General features: G+C 43.8%; 1 protein-coding gene across 1 annotated transcript in view; it reads right to left on the reverse strand.

Moving 5' to 3' along the window:
• LOC147708561 (chitin synthase chs-2-like) overlaps positions 1–25,957 on the reverse strand; it is a 709,679-nt gene that overhangs the window by 414,684 nt on the left and 269,038 nt on the right. Inside the window, exon 5 of the mRNA XM_086925750.1 lies at positions 7,906–7,995. Within this exon, the coding sequence (XP_086781876.1) occupies positions 7,906–7,995 (90 nt within the window). The remainder of the gene's footprint in view (positions 1–7,905; positions 7,996–25,957) is intronic.

Here is a 25,957-nt window from a genome sequence, read left to right on the forward strand (position 1 = left end):
GTCTTGCTGGCCTGTGGCCTCAGCATGGCGCCATGCTCCTCCTAGTTTCAGTTACAGGGGTGCTTCCAATGCTGCTCCTGCTCGTGCTCTCCTCACTGATAGGCACATCCATAGCAGCTGTGTGTGCAGTTTGTGCATTCAACAGCGCCTCAAGAGCACTGGTCATCCTGCCCATGCCCCTAGTGACCTCATTTGTGTTTTGTGTCATGGCCTCCTGAATGTTGGAGCTCCTCCTGCATACCAGGGATGTGGCAGTGGCCAGACGGTTGATGGCTGTACTTCGGACATGTGCACGACACCTATCCCTGTCCCTCGCAGCAAAATCATTGTCCAGTTTTGTGCATAGTAGCTGCACCGAGTTATTGATTCCTCGCATCCCTGCTGACATCTGCTTGTTTACCTGTACCATCTCCTTGTTGACCTGTACCATCTGACTGATGCCCTTTCCTATCTCTCCAATGTTACTATTCAGGGACCTCAGCTGTCGTTGGCATGCCTGGGTGGCTCTTCCCTGCTTCCTTTGTATCCGCACCATGCTCCCCTCCAGACCAAGGAACACACTTCGACCCTCAACTGTTGCATCTGCTGGCCTTTCTTGCACTCTGCGGCGTCTTGCACTACTATGGCCCATCCCTGCACTGGAGTGTGTTGTGCCAGGGCTCACTGCTACAGGCAAGTTCTGTTGTCCGTAACCCTCCATGTCAACTGCTACGGACTCAAAATCGGGGAGTGGACCCATGACATGCCTCCTGCCTGGTTGTGTTGGGGGTATCACATCATGCTGTGATGCTGGCATATCTGGTGATGACAGCAGGAGTGGTGACTGAGATCTGCTAGGGGATGCCAGCAATTCTTGGGTCATTTCTGTGTCTTGGGCAGGTGGATGGCTACTTGATGCAGCTTTCTCCTGTGGTACGTTGGGGGTACTTTGTCCTGCATCCTGACTCTCCTCCCTATCAAATGATGTCCCTTCAGCCTCCTGCGAGCGCCTGCGAGACGTTTCACCTGTGGCCATATGAGCGTACATTAGCTAAGCGCCACTGTCTCACAGTCACTACAATTAAATAATTATCACATTGGCCATGTTTTGTATGCAGTCATTACATGAACTAGTTGGTTGGTGTGCTGTATGACATGTCCTTACATTTCCTGTCTACATATCGCATCATGCATTGGCCCTGTATATTGCTAGCAGTACTGGAATTGGGTTCACTTGTCCACTAAGGGTACAGGTAAGGATAATGGTATGGGGGGTAATGCAGTGCATTTGGTTTACCTTTTTTGCTTGCAGCTCTGGCCGAGCTGTCTACGTCTCCAGTCCGCAGTCACTGTCTGGTTCTAGGGTTGAGGCCAGCATCTCCTCCAGGCCAGTCAGGGGGGGTGCTGGGTTCTTGCCTCCGCCTGTTTCGATGACTGCTTGTGTTGTTCTGCCCTTTTCTTTTTGGTTCGGCTCCTCAGGTCATAACAACGTTTTTTAAAGTCCTCTATGTCCCTGGTGGTCACCCCCACGGCATTCACTTTCTCCATGATGTCCAGCCAGATTTTTCTTTTGCCTGATTCAGCCACAGTGAGGGACTGCCTGCCAAACAATTTGTGGTGCACCTTGACCACCTCCTCCACAAGGACCTGCAGCTCCATGCTGCTGAATTTCAGTTTCCTCCTCCTCTCAGGCTGCTCTTTCTCTTGGCTGCTTGCCATTTTTCACTTTTAAAAGTGCTCAAAACCCTTTCTAATACTCCTGCACTCTGCTCTGCTCCAACTGCCTTTCCAGAAGCTTCTGATTAGTTGCAGCTGCCTGTGTAGCCACTTCCTGGTGAGGAGGGGGAGGTTGGTGGCACATGATTGGCTGCCTACTTGAGTTTCACTTTTGTTAGGTTTCCAATTCGGTATTTACCGAATCGGCATTTACCCAATCGGTAAATACCGAATCGGTATTCCCTATTCATTCCTATGGGCCTTTTGGCCCATAGGAATGAACATTGTGCTGTGTACATTGGAAGCAGACATGTCAGCGCAGGCAGCGGGTTGGAGCTTGGACATGGAGCTTTGTCGTCACCCACTCAATTCCTAAGGGGAGTGGCCAGGGTTGTCATACGCACAGCCAACATGGGTGTGTGACTGCGATTCGCGCACCCCTGGGCGTGGATCTGTGCTGTGTGCTGCGCCTCATTGTGCTTGTATGCCATTGTGCCCATCTCCCCCGTCCCCCCTTCCCTGTTCGTTGCACTCCCTGTTGATGTTGTGTCAGGTCCTCTCGTACTGTGTCCGTACTCCCTACTCCTTGCACCATCTCCACACTGATGATTGTGGCCTGGGTTTCCTCCAACTCCTCTGGGGGCTCTGGACTGCCACCTCCTGTCGCCATTGCTGCCTTCCTGTTGGCAGCGGGTTGGTGCCTGGTTTAGGTAGTCACTTCATGCCGGCACCTATTGGCCTCCTGGATTGGCCTCCTCAGCACTCCGACTGCAATCCAGGTGGCCTGCTAGTGGGTCAGTTGCTGGTAGTGTTCTGTCACCTCCTTGATGCTGGTCTCGTTTTCCTGCGGCCTGCACTCCGTCTTCCTCTCCCTCTTTTCCTTGGTCTTCCCCAACCCCATTGTTACTTGCTGGTAGTCTGTGGCGTTGTGGGCTTGGCCTCTGCGCTGGGTCAGGGTGCATCCATATTGCTACATGCTTTGGCTTGTTCTGGGTGTATATTTTCTGTGGTTTTATGGTGCACTGTCCCGCCAGATGTGTGGGATTTGCAGGCCTGTGGCTGATTTTTGAAACTTTTTGTACCGCGTTTGGCCCCCTCGAATGTTTTTTAGCGTTCTCGTATCGCATTTTAGCGGCATGGCATTGATTTTCATGCGGACATTTGCCGCGTTAACTGGTGTCTATTGCATGCTACCGCGATGTTGTGAATTCCACGTTAACACAGGATTATTTTCCCAAGATAGGCTGCGATGTTGAAAGTTGCGTTACGCTACTCTTGCGGTAGTTATCACACGTTCTTGTGAATACACCCCAGAGAGACCTTGCCAAACTACGGAAAAATCATTAGAGTGGACATTGCAGAATGGTGAGAGCTGGCAGCTGTCTTGGAGAAACACTACAATGCCTCAACAATGGCTCCATTGCTAGGGGAGAGAAGCGCCAATACAGCAAAATGTAATGTCACCCAGAGTACTGAAAATTATTGCACTGGAGCTGAAGAGCACTCTGAACTATCTTGTAACATTTGATTTCTGTGCTATGTTTTTTTAGGTCCGCAGTTAGACATGACTTTTAAGATTTAACCAGGGCCAGGCTGGTGATTCCGGGCAACGGGCAATCCCCCGGGAGACCGGATGGTTTGAAGGCCGTTTTCTTCAGAGGGAGCCGGTTATGCTGGTGCTGGTGCTGCCGCTGCCCCAGTAAAACCGGCCCCCTCTGAGTTGGGGTGGGGGGCGATTTTTGGGCCGTGACCAGAGTCAGACTAAGGACTGCGGGGGAAAAAAGAGGGGCATCCATTCAGGGGCTTCATACAGGCCCCTGCGTCACCCGCAGTGCAGGGGGGGCCCGAGCTGCAGGGACCAGGGGGCCCCCTGAGCACAGTATTGTGACCTGAGAGCCCCACTACTGAATATTCACCCGAAGCTGACCTTGCGCCGCAGCATTCCAAGTGATGTTAGGAGTCATTGACTGCCCGGCCAATGAATGAGGGTGAGTTTCTGTTATCAGAGCGTGCGCACTGCAACAAAGGCAAGTTAATAACCTTTGGCTCCTGGCGCGGCGGTGTGTAATCTGAATCACACCAGCGCACAGTGCAGCTGGTGCCCAGAGCTGAGCACACATGATCAGCCGCCCAGAAACATGATTGCCTGGAGTTTCCATTAATTGCCAGTGCCACCTGCCGGCCGCAGGGTTATGGCGGTGGGGGTTTTAATCCATTCATAATGTTGCTGCTTGTCAGCACCGACATTATCAAATTGCACTGCTCGCTGCAAAAAAGTAAGTGTCTGGGGAGTGACAATGACTTTAGTTGCTGCTTATGATAGTAATTACTTTGCTCCTGTCGCTAAAGTTCAGCAGAGTCGCCCCTGCTAAGCTCTGTGAATGAGTGGATGCTGGGGGCACCGTGTGTGCTGCTTGTGTGATCTGGTACCGCTATGCCTAGGGCTATGTGACAGGCTGACTACCTGCACCTGCAGCCGTGAGTAAAAAAACTTTGAAGTTAAAAAAAAAAAAAATACAGCCAGCTTGAGGCCGCCTGATCTTGCATCACAGCACTTTGAACTCCAGGCCGCGCTCTGGTCCCACATAGGACCCGGGTTGGGCCAGGCGGACACTCGAGTCTCCGTCAGGATATGAGAGGCCACAAAAACGTTCAGATGTCATCATCCACTGCCTGATGATTGTGTCAGTGGACTCACTTGAGCCAACAATACCGGACATTAAGTCTCTGACAAGTCAGTGAATCAGTGTAATTGAGGCTGAGGCAGACATAGGTCACAGCCAGGCAGCCTCAAGCAGGCAGTATGGAGCCCCAGTATGGATAACCTCTGCCTCAACCTACCTACTTCCACACCAGCACCAGCAGCATGCAACACTGCTCTAATGATCTCTGACTAATAACGTAAACAAAAACAGAAAGTTCATTTCAAAAACGAATTCGGAAATTGTCATATAAAGTTCCCTTAAATCAAGTCCAGGCCTTAGCAAACTGTTATAACCTCGAATGGTAGCCAGTATTTTTTCTGCAAAAAGTGGCAATCCTAAGTGAGCCTCCAGTATTAATGTCGGAGTTGGAGTGCAGCAGCTGAGTGAATTGTGCACCAGCACTCTCTGCAGCACTGAGCCCCTGACAGATGACAGTACAATCATCTTAGAAAGGGGCAGTAGGTTAGTGAACCTCTTTTTCAGGTATTTTATAGTAGCTTCAATATCTTTTTTTAACTTCTCATTACTTGAAAGTGTGTAATTTCGGATATTTATTTCTGTCAATGCACTTCGTTGCTTGATTTGACTTGCAAAAGTGTCTTTCTAAGTGTTACACATGTTGTCACATGTTGCTATCGAATGATACTCACATGTACAGTGAAATCATGAAAATGTGACACATAAGAAGTCAGAAACCTTGCCAGCTATGCTGCAAAATGTGGTTTTTAGGCTACAACGTGGTCATGAATGATCGGAATAATAAGACCTTTTGAGCAACTGCAGTGTCTGCCCTTTGTTACTCAGAACTGCAGTCACCCCTCCCATTTCTCTTGCTTTGCAGATGTGTTAAGATCTTCTCAGAGTTTCTTGTTGGTCAGTTGGGTGTAATTTCTGATATTTATATGTTCCCCCCATCTTCATTGCTTGATTTTGCTCGCGAGACAGTGTCACTCATAGTCGTTGAAATGTCACTCACAATTACACTGAAATTAGGAAAATGTCACACATAGCAATCAAAAACCTTGGCAGCAATGGCTCCGGATTAAATCCGAAGCTGGGGCCCCTTCAACCTTTGTTGCGCCACTGCATCCACTTGGCATTTACCATCCTGGCCTGGCCTGCATCTGATCATGGCATGCATGATTTATTGATTTTGTGCCTTTGGCCGCCGAGGCCAGGCAGGTGATGGTGCTGGTGCGCAGTCTGCGCAGCGCACAGAACATGCCTCCGCATATGCGCGGTCTTAGGGTGGGGCTGCATTTGTCATGCGCATTGAGGCAGGGCGAGGCTCACGCAATTTAACCAAGCGGCACCCGACTGATGGTGATAAGTCCCGATCAGAGCAGCACCAGTCTTGGGTTGCTTGTGTTCTGATTCAGGGAGGATCTGGCCCGGCAGTTTGGGATGGACTTGTCCTATTTGAGCTTGGCCAAGACTGATTTGCTTATGGCTGGGCCAAAACTGAAGTGGCATGGTGTGAAACTGTCATGGACTGGAATGCGGCCCGAGTAATTACCTGTGGCTGAAATTAATTCAGGCATTCCATCCATCACATTTTTGTATTTTTCTCTTGTTTGTATGTGCTCATTAAATATAGGTGTCCTTAGTCACGATTTCGAATTCCCAGCCGTAATACTCCCTTCAATGTTAGGTGATTTTCATTGTTCTGGGGGTTGCAAATAAGTGCTCAGGGACTTTTTTGTGACATCTTAAAGAGGGCAGCTACACACAAAATGTCTCTCTACACAGATGACATGATACTGTTTATGTGTGATATTTATATGGCCCTAGTCCCCATGGTTACACTATAGAAGAATTCTGGAGGCTATTGGGGCTAAAAGTTAATTAAATAATTGTTAGTATATCCCTTCCGCAATGCCATCCTAGAACGCACAATCCATCTGGGGAGTGGGGCTTTAACAGGTTCTCCACACATCTTTCATTATATGCAAATCCAAATCCATCATGCATAGGTAGACCTGCTGGAGAGTAATCTGGGGAAAGCTATAAGAGTGTTATGGTCACAGGTCTCCTTTTAGATCCCTTGCCCATGGTTGGTGATGGGCCGTATAGTGTTGTTTAAAATGATAATGCTCGCCCACCTCCTGTATTACTTTGCATAACTTCCAATCTTAATCCATTCCTAAAAATTCAGTGAGTTTGACATCCTTTTAAATGATCTAATTTGAGGCATGGGTAGGAATTGCATAGCATTTGCAAAACTTAAACCCCCAACCTTGGCATGGGAGCCCCTGATTTCTCGAACTATATTATTTCAACACAACTGGAATGGGCTGCATACTTATTGGCTGGATGCAACCTCTTGGAGAAAGACCTTATGCAATCTCAGATCTGGTAGGGATTCCTTCATTGTGTCCTCTTCCCTGGCTCCAGTAGTCCTGGTAACCCATTCTCTTCTGCTCACTACTGCTATTATACTCCTTTCAATACGGAATGCGGGGTTGCTGGGTCCTAGGTTTGAGGGTGCCCCTGTATGAGCGGGGCACCACTACCCTACTCCCCCTAGTAGTGGTTGCTCACTGCGCTTGCTCGCTACACACCATACGGGGGCTGGTTTCACTTTTACTTTGTTCTCTCTGATTCACTACTCATGTCTATTTTTGGTGCTCACTTAAAGATTGTTTATGGGTACACATATGACTGAGTGGGTAACCTGGTGCTCTTTAATGTCATCATCTACTATTTACTGTGCTTTGAAAGTTGATACAATTAAATATGTAATGAAAAATGTGCTGTAAAATGCACCATTTTGGCCTGTCTTTTTCCAAAATTTTCTTGGGGAAGAACCCCCCCAAACCCCTCTAGTAGTGGTCCAGCACCCTTGCTGCATTCGCGACACTCCAGACGGGAGCTGGTCTGGCTACATTTGCTAGGGCTGATTTCAGTACAAAGTCCGGCCCTGGATTTAACCCAAAATTATATGTACAGTATACTTACTTATAGTATCTTTCAGCCAGCTTCTTCAACCATTCATCTGTATATTGTCATTTAGATTTTCTTTGGCCTACTACAGCATTCAGAACAGGTAAATGAGTCGACCAACTTCAGCCATGACTAAACTCACAGTGAGTGGGAGCATTCTGTCCTTTCACAAGGAATGCATTCTCGCATAAAGTAGTTCCCTTCAATGCTAAGTACTACTATGGCAATGTGTCCTTTTTGAGACCCAGAACTATTTTTGCTTTTAACCAATGTTTTTTAAATTGACTAGGACATGGCAGCTTCCAGAACAACAAAGTTTTGCAAAAACCATGCAAAGAAAAAGCATTTTTTTTAATCAAATGTCAGACCTTTTGGCTTTGCTAATACTTGAGCTTATTTCTCTTCCTTAAAGCCTATTATCATACCAGTCAAGCAAAAATACCGAAGTACACAAGCCATTACAAGATTACTACTCTGTCTGCCTCACTGTTTTGTTACTATTGCATATTACTAATAATGTATATTGCATAATTCTCTATAAAGAATACAAAGTGCTCTGTACCTAAATATTGATGTGATAATCTTCAGCATTTCATCAAACGTCTCATGCCACATTGTTGCACATAAATAAATCTTGACATGTTCTGTGGTGCTGTGAAAAGAAATCACATGCTATGTCAATAGAAGAGGAAAATGCTGTCAGAATGTTCCGCAATCACAGAAAACAAAGTGCTAAAATGACAAGTCCCATGACATACACAGTATGTATGAAAGTTGCGAGAATGCCCAGCCCTTTAGAAACAGTAAATGCACTCTTCGTAGAGAAACACTGGCATCAAAAAGACCAAATGAAATACAATATATACAGAGAATCAGTAAAATGGACCAAACTTCATGGTTGCGAAAATTCATATTAGAACATTGGATTGTTGCTCTCCATTGAAAACAATGGAGTGCTCAAGGCTTCTAATGGCTGATAGAAGCACGAAGCATCTACTTTCCAATGTTTTTCACAGCAACATCTGTGAAAAAAGGCCTCCTGGAGCCAAAGGGGGTGGCCCCTCTAGGGGTGCAATGTTCTAAGGGCGTTGGAGCCCTCCATAATGAGCTCTACTGACAATTAAAGGACTGCTCTGTTATTAAAGGCCTGACCCAAAGAGCGGACCTTTAATGGATGGTATAGCCCGCTACGGTGGGCTCTAAGGCTATATTAGACCAAATAAAAAGCCCTGCAAAGAATAGGGGGTACAATTTACTAACGTTTGACACAACACAGCGCAGCAACCAAAGTTGCTGTGCTGCTTTGTGTTGAGGGGGAGATTAAAACAAAACCATATGTAATAATATACTGCCCTGTTTCCTCTCCTCCTGTGCGGGTGCACTGAAGGCTGTCTGTCAGGTGCCAATGAACATACTCTTCCACCACAAGCCAAGGGTGTGTGCGTTCTGTCAAGCGTAGGTTTGTGCTTGAAAGGGGCAGTTCCAGTACAAAAACTAGACTTCAATATTTTTCCTACTTTGTGTGCGTACTGGACAATGCAGCACCCATGCAACGTATAGAAATAGAAATTAGAACACTTCTTCTCTGTGTTGCCTGCCTCTAGGAGATGTAGTGTTTGGCGCACATCTCTGTTTACAATTGTTAGTAGATAGGTAGGTATCTGCATCTAGACCCATGGATTGTTGCATGGGAATGCCCATTACCCCTTCCTTCCATTGCCAACTCCTCCACAGATTAAGGACAACGCACATAAAGAATACACACCCTCACTAAATTCCAGATGCACCTAACCTATTAGGAGAGTTCAGTATCTCATGTGTGACATCATAAGTCCAAGTCCTCAAAGTTGGTATATTTAAAATATTACGACAAAAAAAGAGAAAACTGAAATTTCAAAACTAGAAGATTGGATATAAGTAAGATGTGTGGCACATTTAACTGCAAGGTTTTCATTTAAAAATAGGTAAATAACAAACACAATTTATAGAGCATTAAACACAGTTCACAAAACCCTGCTGCACTGTACATTGTACATTTCTGGTAAACAACATAAAGTATTATCGACATCTTGGAGTGCCAGCTCTTTTCTTTACCTGTAAAGATGTTATGTAAAATTATTTTTGTTAATTTTTTACTTTCTTGATTTAGAACTAAACTTAATTAAAAAAAAAATATTTTACTTTTAAACATTTGTTAAAAAATATAAAAAATCCTTAAATTAATTTAGTACACAACTGTTAACCAACAGTAATAATAATGTCATAGAAAAACAAATGATAATGAGGGTGGGAAATGTGTTTTAAAGTGTGTAAAAAGCAAGATTTATGCATTAAATTAAAATAAGTATAATTGAGTTAATGTACAGTAGTTTTTTACTTTAGTGCTTCCAGGTTAATATTAAATATTTTACATTATTTTACATTTATAGTATACTTTAAAATATTTGTTAACATTTATAAATAATACATTTTATTACATTTCTATATACTTTCCCATAGGGAGATCTCCACCCCAGTGGTGGATATCTCCACGAGAGGTGAAAAGTTACTAATAGTCATTTAAATTTGTAAATTATGTTGTAGGATGCTCCCCTCTTTATTGTGGGATGCAAGTTAGTTCACACCAAGCTGTAAATCTCCACGACTTAATGGTGAATATAAAAAGAGTGGTCGGTCATACTGAGTTGTTGGAATAGAGCACCACATGGGTAGATTTACACATATATACTTACCTTTGTGAGTTGGACCGATTGTCTTTAGGGCTGTCCACTTCCCAAACTCTTTTATACAAGGAACCTAACTCACACATCTCCCATTTCAAACCTCCTGAAGTTTATATTTGCATATCTGGTCCATATGTATCTCCGGATTTATATGCTCTCAGGTCCTATTGTCCCTGACTCATCCTGTATGTCTATGTTTCATGTACTTAACATTTTAGGTACATTGCCCATGTGTTAGTGGAGCTTGCCTTCAGTATGGTGAGATGAGAACCAAGGAATCTTACAATCCAGACATCTCTTCACATACTCTTCTCTTTCTGTAATAATGTCCAAGTGAAGCATACCCCATATTTACAATGCATTACCCATAGCTATGGTTCCAGCTTTAATGCCTCCCTTTGTCTGTGCTTAGTGAAGACACAAACAACTTTGAATGTATGCATCCTCAGACCTCATGCTATTCTGTTCTCTTGTCCTCGTAATCCCATAGCAATCTGAACAGATGCATCCCTGACCCAACATTTTCGAGTCCAGTGTCTTCATGTTTCTTTGCCTTTCTCTTCATTTTTAATCACATGGTTAGTTACTATTGCAACATTCCCCTTATTTAGAGCATCCTTTAATCCAGATATTCTTTGCTCATGTGGCTTCCTGGCCAAAATATCTCCTCAGCCCATATGCCCCTCCAACCCAAGTGTGATGTTGTTTTGTGCATTTCAGGGTTTCGGGATTTGATAAGGTTGTATGATGTGGTATAGTGTATCGTAGTGTAGGATGCTTTGATATATCATGAACTGCCGCATGGTATTGAGTGATATAATGTTTCAGGATGTTGAAGTACAGTGTTTGACATTTAAACAAATTTGACATTTGACAAATGGAGGCATATAGTGTGGTACTGTGTGGTGAAATGCAATATACATTGACAAATGGCGCTTGTGGGATGAGGTGATGCCATTTGAACTCCTTTGTTGTCCTGGTGTGAACCTGGTTCACATGACACATTTTTTTAATTTGAGGACTAGTGTGATATAGTCTGGCTTGGTGTGAAGTGGTGAGGTGTGATAATATCACGTGAGGCAATGTGTGGTAGTTTGATATATAGCTTAGAAAGATGGTGTACAGTGTAGTGTTGTGCAATATTACAGGTTATTGTGCTGCAATGTGTGGTATAGTGTGATGTGGTAAAGGTGTAACTTGATTTTGGGAGAGGGGGTGAGAAGGAGTGTTGTCTGCATGTTTTGTGGTATGCCATAATATAATGTTTGGATGGTTTGTTTTGGCAGGGTGTTGTAATTTAGCACCATATAGAGTGCTGTGATGTGGTAGTGTGTGGTCAAGTGTGGTCAACACTGCGTAGTTATATTAAGATTATCCATAGGAAGAGCATGTTTTGTTTTACTAATAACTTTGGCACCATTTGATGAATCAGCATTACACTTTCCAAACAAAAGTTCACCATTTCAGTTCCTTCCTGGATAGGCTCAGGATGATCCATCAAGCAGGGATCAAGAAAAATTGGGATCCCAAAACATTGAATTCCCATGGGAAAATTCTGTCACAGATGCGGAAAAAACAGCAAAACTGATTTAAGCTAAATTTAGCGAACAATTAGAACTTTACTGAGCAAGTGTGCTTTTTGCAATTTGCTGCAAAATCATTCAACCAATTTTGAAAACTTAGGGGTCTATTACAATTTGGGTGGATCGCCACTGCCCGCATGGCGGTGGCGATAAGGCCAACATAATCTCCCACCCGACTACCATTTACCCTGCCATATTATGATGGCGGGGGTACCGCGGCGGACGTCAAGACCGTCCGCCACTTTGCCGCCCGGTCGACGAGTTGACCAGGCAGAAAAGGGTTGAATATGGTGGCGGTGTCTGATAGACACTGTCATCCATATTACAATGGCTGCTGGAAACAGCCTTTCTGTGGTGGCATTGCAGCCACGGAAAGGCAGGTGGTTTTTGAGTTGGGGGCCCGTTGCGGGCCCCCAGGATGTTGGCGGTCGGAGGGGGCACATGGGGGGTATCTAGGGTTCCACTCCGCATTTGCATGTATGACGTCGCAGGCACCACGCGATATCTGCCACGTTGTGCATGCAAATGCACAGATGCCTTTTTTGCATTGCGGCTGGTGCTGCTGGCAACCTCGCCTGCCGGAATGCAAAAAATGCAGGATGCACCCGCCAGTGTGGCAGGCGCATCCTAATTATACATGCGGAACCGCTGCACACATTGCGGGTGGTCCCATCTCCCGGTGAGATGGCGGTCTGACTTTGTCCGCCCGCCATTGTAATAGACCCTTTAGCGTTTAAAGAGATGCTTGTGGTAGTCATGAAAGGGTAGGAAAAATAGGTATTTCTGAAAGGCCAGGCACAGCATGGGTTGGCCACGTGTAGACTATGAATTTCAGGTTCTGGCCAAAGGTCACGCCCACCACCCAATCCCTATTGAATGTTGGGTGCAGGGTCTGGTGTGAACCAGGCCTTGTAGAAAACCTCCCCTGTGTCTGGTAATAGTCTCTGTGTAGTGGGGTTTGGCCTTTTGTGGAGATATAGAAGGCCCTGGCCACTATCTAAGTCCTGAGTCAAACAGGAATTTTAATTTTGCACGTTTTCTTTTTGCCTGCCTTTTTGAGAATTCCCTAGCTTGTATTTCAGCAGCATGGCACTCATGCTAGAATTCCTCTGCTCTGCTACTCAAGCACAAAGATAATGCTGTAATTGTTTCTTAAAATTCCATGGCTGGATTTGTGGAGATGATGTTGAAGTGTGTCTGCATTAACTGTGAGTCACTTTGAGCTTACAGTAGAAACCATTGTCTGGTTATCTCACAAGTACATCAATATTTGCTAGCTTATTTTTTATGTGACACAACACGTTGTTAGTGATACTGTTTTGGAGTTCTGATAGAGGGTACTAGCTGTGCTACACCTGAAGTTGACTTACTGCTGAACCTCTGGACTGTTCTATCAGGGCCTTGCACATGGCCAGTTCATCAAGTAGACTTTTTCAGGAAGATGCTTTTCTATGACTTGCGCACAATGATGTTTTACTCACTTGGTGACTACACAAATGGGTTTGCATGTGGGCGCCAGGAATAAAGATTTGTTGAATTTACAGGGATATCTAGTTTACTGTATAACCTTTGATGATACTCTCTTCATAGCTCAATCGAGATGGGAATTCTTTCAGTTTCCGTGTGGGATAGCTTGCATATTTTCCTAGTGGGTGGTCCTGCTGGGGACTTCTACTCGTATCATGGGATACACCTACAGCTGTTCTTGGGTCTCTGGGTTGTTTGCTGGCCTTTTTAAATTTGTAGTGGAGGCCTTGCGCCTGATCCTCTGGTTCACTCCTTAACCCCTTAAGTGCTGCTGTTGGCCGTTGGCCGTCGCAAGTACTACCTTCGTAGTGCTGCGCACATCCAACGGCCGACGCGGCCCCGCCCATTTTTGAGGAAGTGCCGCACTGCCGGGAAATCGCGGCTGCGGCCAATGGGTTAAGTGCCATACTTCATCATTTCCCTTTCCGCATGCAGGTAGTTTTCTTCATTGAGTGCCTCATCTTTATAGATGAACCTTACCAGATGGTTTGACCACTTTGCAGAGACTAATGTCCTTCGATGGTGAAGTGTTTAGGGTTTGTACCTTTTCCTTCACCCAGCCTCTAGTGGTGTTGATACAGCAATTTTTACGTTCCTTGGGCAGGGTTTTGAGCTTGGATTCTGGTTGGTCAAGGTAATGTACTGATTTTATATATCCTCTTTAGGAAAATTTGTGACAAACAAGAAAACTTAGGGGATAATGCCTTGATTACTTCGCACACGGCACAATTGACTTGTAAAATTACATGGTTTTATTTCCAAGCCTCCTTATAGGAGGAGGGTAAAAAGTGAGTTAACAAGCTCAGTGTAGAAGGATGCTGACAGCACCGCCCGCCGCAATGCAAAAAATGCAGGATGCGCCTGCCAATGTGGCAGGTGCATCCTAATTATACATGCGAGACCGCCGCACACATTGTGGGTGGTCCCATCTCCCGGTGAGATGGCGGTCGGACTTTGCTGTATTTATTTTAACCTAAAAGTATTTTATTGTTATTTTTGATCATTTAATGTTACATTTATGTTGACGTGTTATATATAGTGTGTTAATATTTAATAAAATTGAATATTTTAAAATATATTTATGAATAATTGCAATATTTATTTTTTCATTCTAAAATACTAATTCATTTTAAAATATTTTGATATAATTTAGGCCTTTTTATACATTTTAGTTTTTTAATTTAATTTGTTAATGATAATTTATTAAATATATAATTCCTGTTATTATGTGATTTAATTTTTTTTCAAATGTTTTAAATAAAAACAATGTTTATAAAGATTATTATTAGTGGTCTGTTGGGTTTATCATGGAATAGGGTGGGTGGATTTATTTAATTTTATATTTATATTTTATATAATGTTTAGATTGTGATTGTAAGTATTGTATTTGTGAAATTTTGAAATAGAAGATTTAGGGCCCCATTAGGATGACGAGCGGACTTTGTCCGCCTGCCATCCCGTTGTGAAAATGGACCGCCTGCCATAAGGGCGGGGGTCCCGTGGGTGCTATTAGGATGTACCCACCGCAGTGGCGGGCGCATTCTGCATCCCTAACATTGTGGCGGGCGGTGCACTCAGCACCGTCCGCCACAATGTTAGGGAGGCATGTTGTGCACTTCCATGCACAACATGGCAGGCACTTAAGGTGCCTGCCATGTAGTGCATAGAACTGCAGGGGGTACCATAGGTACCCCCCCATGTGCACCACCCACCCCCGGCGTCCTTGAGGGCCCGCAATGGGGCCCCCTAGCAGACTCCGCATTACTTTGGAAAGGCATTCCTAAATGCAAATTGTAATATGGCTGGCGGTGTCAAACAGACACCGCCACCATATTGCAGCCTCTTTACGTCCACTGCGGACCCCCCAGCCATAATAATATGGCGGGGGTCTTTTCTACTGGGATGGCAGGTGGATTGTCCCCGCCGGGCCGGCTGTGATCACCGCTGGCCCGGCGGGGGCAATCCGCCCCACGTCCCAGTAGAAAAGACCCCCCGCCATATTATTATTGATTGGAGTAGGAATAGTAAGTCTGACCCCTTTGGTCTCCAATACCTTCGACAGAATGGTTTAGATCAAAGTGGGAAGATAAACATGACCCCTTTCAGTGTCCAACACATTTCTAAAAATGGTTTAGATTGAAGGATTGGGATGGGGATTGTAAATTTGACCCTTTTAGTGTCCAACACCTACCCAAAATGGTTTAGATTGTTGTGGGATAAGTAAATGTGACCCCCTTAAATGTCCAACATCTTCTCCAATACACATTAGGTAGCAGTGGGAATAATAAAACTGACCATTTCAGTGTCAACGCCTTTCAGGTTTGAATGTCGGAGTGCACCATCAGCAACAATGTTTAAAGGAAGGTGATTTAGTTGGATTTAAACCAAAAATATTTTTACATTTCTTTGATTTTTTGGGATTTCCTGGAAGTGGTTTAATCTTTTCTTTTTTCAGAGTTTTTTTTATTGTTTCCAATGACTGTGGATTAATTTAGTGGATTTATTGAGAGATTTATTTTTTGAATTTTTTTGTGGGCTTCTTTGTTTTGAATTTTTACTTTTTTGTGCAATGGATTTTTTTTAGAAGCGGGGATGGAACAAGGTCATCAGCTATCCAACTGTAAGTAGAATATGTGTATTTAGTTTTGGGATGGAAATGTATATATTTACATGATTTCCTGATCAAAAGCCTTAGGGACAGGCTTCCAACAACCATGGAACAAGCACCTAGACTCTGCCATCGGTGTGTCCTATCCTGCCAAGTAGTGTCACCTCAGTCCTGGACCTTTGAAAGTGGGCTTTAAGGTGCTCTGCCAGCCCATCTGTGAACCCAGCATAAACGATGCATCTCCTCAGCTGCGCAAGACAAGCCTATGCAGAACCAATGCATTGCCTCTGCGACACAATGCATTCCAGATGCAGACCCTTGCATCGCAAGCCTCACATTGACTGCATCCTCACCGATGATGCAAGCCTCTGCATTGCAAGCCCCGCAGCTTCTTCAGAATCAGCTGGTGCACAAAGCATCCTCAACGCAGGACTTCTCATCACAAGCCCCCTTGCCCACGGCCATTTCGATAATGACACAGGACTTTGTGTCACAGCTCCTTGGAACCGACGATCCGCAATGCACCTCCAAACAGGACCTTGCAAAACCTCGGCTGCGTGACACATCCTTGATGCAAGACTTTGCAACTCTTTGCAACCAGGATTTAAGGTACTCTTGTTTAGGGCCTAACTAGGTCACTATAGCCAGCCCTTGATCCATCATGGTCAGCCTGAACTTGGGAATTTGTCCTGATCTAATGCAACCATATATCTACGGTTGGTGCTTTGTGCTTTTTGGCACTATTTTCACTGAAATCTTTAAAATGGCATATCTCCTGTTCTACTGATTGGAATTTTGTTGTTTTGATCGATTAATGTATTAAAATGCACTTTATTTTTTTAATTGATGTGGGATTTTGCTGGTGTTGTATTTCCACTTTATTACTGTTGAAGTGCTGCACAAATATATTACACATTGTCTTTAAGGAAAGCCAGACTGTTCTGTGCCAGCTACCAGAGGTTTGAGCACAGGTTCATTTGGAGTTTGCTTGTGACTTCACCCTGACAGGGTGACTTCACTCTGATCGTGGTTGCTGCTTGAGTAGGGTTTTACCCCTTTACCAGTAACCAGTAACCCGGTTTCTTGCAGTGTCTTTCTTCTTTTTGGAGCACTTCTATGTATTTGTGTAGTGTTGTTTGGGTTCTTCCTAGTGTGGCTTGGAATGCATTGTGCCATCCTTTTACTATGTAGTTGGTTTTGGGTTGTTGAGTTTCACACATTCCACCATAGTATTTAGAATTTGCTTCAGCTTCTGTGTCCAGAACAGTGCAGTCTGCTAATCTGTGTCAAAGTACTTCATTAGTTAACTTAGTTTATGTTTACTTCTTTGGCAAAATGAGAATTGTACTAACATATTTTAGTGGCTAGCTATGCCTATTACAGGTACATATGCCAGGCTATTACTTTTTAATTTCAAACGCTGGCTGTTTGTTGCATATTCTACACTTAGGGCTTGATTATGAAGTCTGGCGGTCCATTGACCGCCAGATTCAAGGGGGTGTGATGATGGAGGTCTCTTGACTGCCCTTTTAGGAGTCTGTCAGTCAGACCACCATACCCTTGCTGCAGCTGCCAGGCAACCGCCATTCCCTGGCAGTGTTGCAGTGGTCAGGAGGCCACAATATGCTTGGTGGGACTTCTGAGGTTCCGCCAAGCATATTATGAGACCCTGCGTTCCAGTTAGAATGGAGGATCACAGTCGAACTCAGACTTGCAAGTTTGCACCATCTTTAAATACAAAATCACTTAAAAGACAAGGAACAACGCGCTACGGCAACTAGTTAAATTCCCTGGCAACATCGAAATTTCAAATAGATATCACAGAACTCAAAAGGCCTTCATGTTGGCGATCACCAAGGACAAGCTCACATATGAAAATCAGTTCTGGTGAAAATTGGTGTGGGGAGTAAGAGGAAAAACGCCAGGAAATGTTGGGCCCTAATCAACCAATCAACCTCGACTTCCTCAAGATTTGGAACCGCAAATATTCAAGAAGCAGAATGGGCAATCTACCTTACGGATCATTTCAAGTCACAAGTCCATCAAGATCGAGCAGGACAGGGATTGCCTTTAAAATCGGGTCCCGGTCTTGGAATTAAAGGGCGCATTCCCATTGACCCAACACCACTCTCTGACGAGGCTCATCAGGTGACCGAAGACAGGGTTATCACAGCTGTGACAAAGGCTAGACAAGATGGAGCACCAGGTCCTAACGGCCTCCCACAGAACTTGTTTAAATCGGACATAACTTTTTGGTCTGGATTGTTAACTAATCTTTTTAATTATGCATTGAGAACCGTAACAATTCCAGACTCGTGGCGGGGTGCAATGCAATTATTCATCCGATTTATAAGTCAGGCTTGCGAGCTGTCCCTAACAACTATAGACTTATAACCCGGTTGGATATTGAGGCAAAACATTACGCAGGGCTCCTCCTGGAGGACCTGAGGCAATGGGCAAATGATCACAACAGGGTGCCAATTAATCAAACCGGGTTCACTGCCAACTCAGAAACCATGACCAACTTATTAGTGGTGTCATCCATTGTCGACAAAGCCCTTTTAACATCTAGGTTTGCGTTTTGCTGCTTTGTCGACTTTAAAGTCGCTTTTGACAGGGTCCCCAGGGAGGCCCTATGGGAAAAGCTGAGGAAGTGGGGAATCCCTAACAAATTACTGAATGCAGTTATCCAACTGCACTCACGTACTTGGGTTCGAGTGAAGTTGGGGTCCAGCAGGCATCTCTCGCGACAAATCTTCACAACAAGAGGGGTCAAGCAGGGATGCGTGCTGGCCCCCCTCCTATTCAACCTGTTCATTGCTGATTTGTCTAGTACCCTGGTTGGCGTAAATAGCTACTCACCAAAAGTAGGAGGTACAGCTTTGAGCAATCTTTTATTTGCCAATGATCTGGCTTTGTTTAGCCTCACCAGGGTGGGGTTGCAAAGGCTGCCTGAATCACTGCTGCAATATACGATCAAGAACCAACTAGAAGTCAATCTGAAGAAGACTCAGGTTGTCCCATTCGGGAAGAAGCGATACACCAGTGGCGGATGGTCCTTTAATAACAACAGCCTCACCATTGGCCAGTTGTACAAATACCTGGGGGTCCATCTGGACTCCAGGGGCAACCTTATAAAGCAGTGCAAAGAGATTGCGGTTAAAGCAACAACGCTTGCAGTGTCATTGACTAAGCTTTCAAGGAACCTTTCAGGCCCCACGCTGTCTCCTCTCTTGGAAGTCTTGAAAGCGAAAATTGGCCCCACCCTGTTGTATGGCATAGGGATCTTTAAGGGAAAACTGAACAGTGCTCTAAATTAGCACACTATTAAAATCGGGGCTATTGAATTATGACGTTTCCTGTATTTGGGTATTTCTCAACCTCTGCCACAAATTACGATAATCCAATCCAGGCACACTAGAGTCCCTAGTTTGGCAAGAAATAACTGAGAAAAATGCAGGAGGATCATTTGGCCGACTTTTTAAGGACTATACCCAACAAATTTCAGCAGACGGCCTCTGGGCCCTCAATCCTAGTCAGTCTGCATTTAAGCTTGCTATCAAAAAATGTGTAAGATCGCTATCACTCATTACTGACAAAGCACTGTTTTCAAAACGAAGCCATGCGTGGGCAGTTATTAATTCCTACAATCGGCTAACCCCTGCCACTTACTTTTCCAGTCCCTATTCACTGTACTTAAAACACAGTTTCATCACTATTAGAATGGGTGACTGGCGATTCTTGCAAAACTTACCCCCCTGGCGTCGCGTGGAGGAGGACACAACTTGCAGAGGGTGTGGCGAAGTAGCAGAAACGCTACTGCATGTGGTCTGCATCTGTCCCGCCTTCGACCTCCAACGCAGGGTTAAGCTGAGGGGGGAATGGAATCGGTTGGGTGTTCAGACCTGTAGGTAAGCCATTATTGCAGCACTGAGCCCAGATAATACAGACTTAAACATAAGACTGACAAATCTGATTCAGCATGCTTATCGTAATTTTAAACAAAAATAGCCTATCACTGCTTTACCCCTACCTGTTTTAAATTAATTAATGTTTTTTAAATAACCCCAAAGTTATGGGCAAACAATGCTAACAACGGTTTAAATAATAGTTCGCGTGCATGGGGTTGTTTTATGTATTGGCTCGTAGCTCAGGGGAGCAGTTTTAACAATTGATTGCTTGTACCGTTTTATTGTTATGAATAATGTGAACCTGAAATTCTCTTTTAAAGATATTTGTTTTATATCTAAATAAAGATATTTTTGATTTGATTTGACTTGAGTTTCCTCTCCTCTGGCGATGTTATTAAGGTTTCTCCTTCACGAACACCATGGCGGAGAGGAAACAAAAGAGGCCCTGCAGGGCCCCCTCCCTGTGCCTCCTCCACATAAGGGGCGCATGCAGGGGACCACAAAATGTGACCACTGCTGTGTGCATGTGTCCCAGTTCCTGCACAGCATAGACTTTTCTGTCCATGCCGCACAGGAACTGTTTTAGGCGTTCCTGTTGTGGTGCTCATTTTTTGAGGCATCGCTGTGGGAACGTCAAAACCCAGCCTGCATACAGGAGGAAATTCCTAATCTGGTGAGTGGTCTGACCACATAATCGGGTTCTTAGAATAGATTTTGGCAGATGTTTCCAAATGCTTAGGTTGAAGTGGTAACAGCAGCCATGTAACACTGTGTATGATTATAGTTTCAGTTCTGTTTTCAGTTCTTGTCCAAAGTCTATTATAATTTTGTGTGGAGAGCAGTTGTTAGTTTTTTATTTTCTGTGATTTAAAATGTTATAGTAAGTTGCACATCATCTATTCGGCGGTAGTACATAAATGAGGAGTATATTAGTGTGATGATATTCACCGTGCATTGTCTATATCTGTATAAACTGTGGAAGGCACATTATAAAAATTCCGTCCATCTTCCATGCTTCACATTGGCTTAGTCTTACAATGTTGTTTTCAGTTGAAAATATGATTCTTCTTCCATCGTTATTGTGAGTTTTGAGTAACATGAAGGCTGCTTAATTACTTGTAGTGGTTAGGTGTTCTTGAATCTGTGTGTCTTGGCATCATCTAGGGGCAGGAGGGATTAGACTTGTGGCTTTTCCAGCATGTGATATTAGTCAATAGTCATTTTAAAGTATGAATTACTGGTAGCTGACCTGTAATCTGTTCAGGTACTTTAGAGGGTATATATTACACCATTTTAGTAGTGAACTCTCGGGAACTAGTGCATACCTCTTTTAAATCTTGAAGGACATGCCTTACTTCTATGTCTTTTACCTTTGGGGAGTGTTTGTGTGCTCTGACGTTAATTACAATATTGTTTATCATTGTAGCCCTCCCCTAACCAGTATTTGCAGTACATTTTCTACATTTCCAGTTCGCGTTCTCATTGCCGGTGCTTTCCTGGCTGTATGTGTATCGAATGTGCAAAAGCAATTGCTTGCCTTCCTGTGATGTAATATATGTGGGTCTTTCTGCCATTCTCTCTGAAAGTAGTATCATTTGAAAATGAACATTTGTGTAAATAATGTTTATTTTATTTGCTAATATAATTTAAACATGCAATCACGCATCTTAAGTGTTATACTTGCATATGTGCTGCTGCTTTAAGTTGCATTTGTTTGCTTCCATTTGCCCTTCACATAGTTGAGACTTGAATCAAGTTGGCTTTCCTTTTCTGTGGATGTGAAAATATTTGCTTTGTTTTCTGTTACAAAGATTGGTTTGGTTAGTTTGGTGAGATGGTGGGGTTTTATGTTTAAGCTTAACATATAGGGTTTTTATTTTTATAACTATTTTAATTTTAATTACTTTGAAAGTGTCTCTGTCCAGGTTTACAAGTGTAGAATTGAGGTTTTGGTGTGCAGTACTTTCTTTTTCCTAAAGTGTTGCTTTAATATCTAAGGATTTAGATAAATAATGAAACAGAGAGTCTAGTAATTTATTTGGTACATTTGCATTTTAAAATTATCGTTACAGTTAAGTTCATTTTTAAAATTACTTGTGAAGGTGGCTTGTTATTTTATTGAAGTTTTCCTTTTGCCTTTTGTTTGTGCAGTCCAGCAGAATGTCCTTTTCTTGTAGTTGTTAAGTTTTTCCTGTTAAAAATAGTTAGGTTGTGTGCTCTGTTTATAGTGTTTACCTCATTTGGTTTATATCTGTAATGACTGGTTTGTTTTATTGTAAATGTTTTGTCTACCTTGGGTGTAGTTTGATATTTTTATTCAGCTACTGTTTTTTTTTTGGTTGACAGTAATTCAAATTTCTGTTTTAGCCTTATATATGTGTATTCGTTGGATTGTTGTATTATTAATATATTTGTGATGTTATATTTATTAGTATTTTTAATGCAATTGTAAAATTAATTTTCTTGTAATAATGTTTGATTTTTAAAATATGTTTATTTTTCATAGTAGATATATTGTGAATAGATAAGGTGTTATAGATCAAAAATTTTATTTTTGCCATTTTAATGTATTATTAATTTGTTTTACACTTTCTGTATTTACTTATACCTTTTATACTTATCTTATTTAAAAAAAAGAATTCATGATTTAAAATATAAATTTTTCCTGTTTTTACAACAGAAGGAGGTTGGTCATTTGCCAACCTCACCACCAAATTATGGAACACTCTTCCTGTTCAGCTCAGGTCAAACAATAATTTGTTACGTTTTGGGAAGCAACTAAAAACCCACCTCTTCTGATAATGTTCAGATTACATGTTTTAAGTTAACCCTCTATTTCAGTTTAACTCTTCTGTGAGCACCAGGAAGCCCATTGTTGGATAGCTGTCTGTTCTACGAGACTATTTAACATAACATAATTTTTTTAATATTATTGTTGATATTGTGTGTTTCGCTATTTTTGATATTTTGTAATATTTGCATTTTCGATATTGTTAAACCTACATATTTTTTACAGCAATATTTTTGTCATCAATATTTGTGTATTTTTTGGTTAAGTGCAGGATGGCTATATTTTTCTAATCAATATTATGTTGTCGATGTTTTAGTGAATCAATATTGTTTTCCACAAATGTCTGTGATTGAACCACTGGCAAGACTGAGAAATACTGAAATGTGCCCAGATTTCAACATATACATCACAATGAATGAGAAAATGCTTAAGACATATTTGCAAGGAAGAGAAAGGATGTTTTGATCAGTATTAAATAAAAGCTAACATTGTGCTATATGCAATCTTTAAAATATATATACATATACATGCTACTAGAGCACCTCTAGTTTATCAAGTGATGCATATTTTCTTAAAGTCACTATTTGTGTTTATGTGATTCATAGATAGCAAATGTGGCATTCACTCTCCACTGTGCCTAACTGCCCTGTTACAATTATTCATCCAGTCTGCTCTCATGTGGTGGAGATGATGCCAAAAATGTTGTTGGACTTGGCCTGGCTTGCCAACGAATGAAGACGGCCGCAGCCTGAAGCAGCTCTGCCACTCGGACCTCAAAACCCCCGTAATCTGTCACAAATCCAACCGAAACATGATGCAGTAGATGGAAAGAGGGTGCAAAGGAGTGGGACCACCCGCAGAGAACTCCAGCTGGCAGTGCGCAGACTGCCCAGGGGGGCTACAGGAATGAGGCTTGTGTCTATGAGCGAAGCCCCAGCCTCAATTTTTGGAGGAGCGATGTGCTCTGAAACATCTCCGAAATAGCGGAGAAGATGAGACAGGGGAGGCAGAGGGGAGGCTGGTGCCCTGGGGGAGGCCTTGAGATCTACCCCATCTCTGGTGAGTCGGGCCTGGGAATGGTGCTGTGAAGGTCCCCCGGATGCTGCGCCTGACCCTACTTTAAGAGTCCAGCCTCCAGTGAAGATGCTCGCCTGGCAGAATGTAAGCTAGAGCCACAGCGGGGATCGTGAAGAGAAACATCCGACTGTGGACAGGGGTAGGAGTGGCTGGAGGTGTGCCAGGGTCGAAGAGGAGAGGTGCCATCATTCAAAGAGGTGTTATACTGAGGTGTTACAAGCGAGCATGGCGCTGTTGAGATAACTGGTCGGACGGCCACTCGCAAGGCTACAAACCCCAGGGCCGCATACAAGCTCGGGGAATAAGTGGGAACGTGAGGAAGGTCCAAGGATCACAAGGCAAGGAAGAAGCGCACCCCGCCAATACAGCATGGCTTCAGTGTTATCCCAAAGACACTCCAAGTGACCGTATTTTAGGAAGGCATCAACTAATACACAAGCCACCGGAAGGCACCCTCAAAATCATGAAAGTCCCATAGCGGTGATCAAGCTTGTGGTAATGGGTGGAGACAGATCTGACATTAAGAACATAATTAGGGAGATGGGAAAAACACGCAACAGCATTGATTGAGCTGCTCTGTCCAGTACGAGTGACTGAGCTCAGATACAGAGGGACAACCTGACAGGCCGCAGGGATGACCTCAGTGACTCATGGCTGGCAGCAGCAGCAAACCCTGTGTCCTACATGACCTATACCACAAACTTAACTTAGGACGTGCTCCAAGAAGACGGGGGAAACACAAAGGAAAATTCACTTCCCCGAAGGGAGCGGGAGCCAAAGGAAGTCCTAACGAGCACCTGCCCCTCGAATCCACATCAGGTCCTAACAATGGTACAATATTGCTCCATGACATCATGGCTGCCATACGAGGGGTGCAAACTACTTTGCAAAATCAGATAAACTCACTCACGATGGAGGTCTCATTGATCCAAGCAGATTTGCGCAATATGGCTGCAAGAGTAGAAGAAGAGGAAAACTACACCAACACTCTACTCCAAGATACCTCAGTGCTCAAGGTTCAAATGAAGGACATGCAAACACTCACCGACAACCTGGAAGCCAGACTCGAAGATCAAGAATGTCAGTCACGACGTAACAACGTCTGAATTCTTGGGATCCCAGAATGGGTAGAGGGACAGGCAACTGATCTATTCATTGAAGACCTCATCCATGAGCATCTCCAACCAAGGAGGCACCTCCTAAACCGATCATAGTGCGTCTCTTTAATTATAGAGACCCCAACGTGATACTTCAGATGGCCTGCCTTGCTCCACCAGTCCTATTTGAAAACACACAGGTCACTGTTTTCCAGGATTTTACCCTAAAGACACAGAGGCTGAGACGCAGTTTCATAGCAGTGAATAAAACGCTCAGAGATAAAGGGGTAAAGTATTAATGCTCGTACCTGCACGTCTCTGGGTGGATTCAGAAGGGAAGATTTCATTCTTCACAACACCAAAGGCAGCGTGGGAATAGCTTGAAGGCTGGAGGACAGTGGGAGGCCCTTGAGGAAAACAACAATAGTGCCTGGTGACCAACTAACAGGGGACACTCAGCTCGGGGAGGAAGCATAGAAGTGTTAGCTATTGATATGCAGATAATCATTGGAGGGGAGGAGTGAGGGGGGTACACTCTCATCAACTGGCTGGAACACACTCATACAAATTAACTCTGGCCCTTATGACCTGCTCAGCACTTAGTACAGTGAGAATGGGCATGTACTTTACCAGAATCACAGGATGGTCTCAAGCCCAAACGGGCCTTGAAATGGAGAAACTTACTGATCTATGACTGCACAAAATCCATTCTCTCTGCAGAGGGAATACTCGTAGGGCCGAAGGGGGAGGAGGGAGAGTTAGAGGGTAAGACTAAGTTCCCTATGTTTGTTAAGTTGGGATGGGTTGACAGGCACTGTGCTGAGTTAGGGGACAGACAGTTGGGGCTCCGTCAGGCAGGGATGCAGAGAGAGTGGGTAGAATGGGGAAGGGAAGGGAGGGGGGTTCAGTTTCTCTTAGCAGGTTTGCTGTGTATCTTTTCATGTTTGATGCGACGAGCAGTAGACATCCATTACCAGACCTCAACATAGCAGTCAAAAATGATATCTTGACAGCAACTCACAGGGTAAGGATCCAGAAGGGACACAAAACAGGCCTAAAAGAACTAGGATACTAGCCACCACATGACAGGACAATCTCCTGCTGAATCTAAATTAATGACCTGGAATGTAAATGGGTTAGTAAATAAAATCAAACAGGGCATAGTACTTCAATTTATTAAACGGCACTCCCCTGATGTTATTTTACTGCCGGAAACCCATCTTATGTAAATGTAAATTGATACTTGTATAGCACACTACTCACCCGCAAGGGTCTCAAGGCGCTTGTACGAATACCA

Source organism: Lissotriton vulgaris, chromosome 6 (assembly GCF_964263255.1).
Source record: "Lissotriton vulgaris chromosome 6, aLisVul1.2, whole genome shotgun sequence".
NCBI classification, from domain to species: domain Eukaryota; kingdom Metazoa; phylum Chordata; class Amphibia; order Caudata; family Salamandridae; genus Lissotriton; species Lissotriton vulgaris.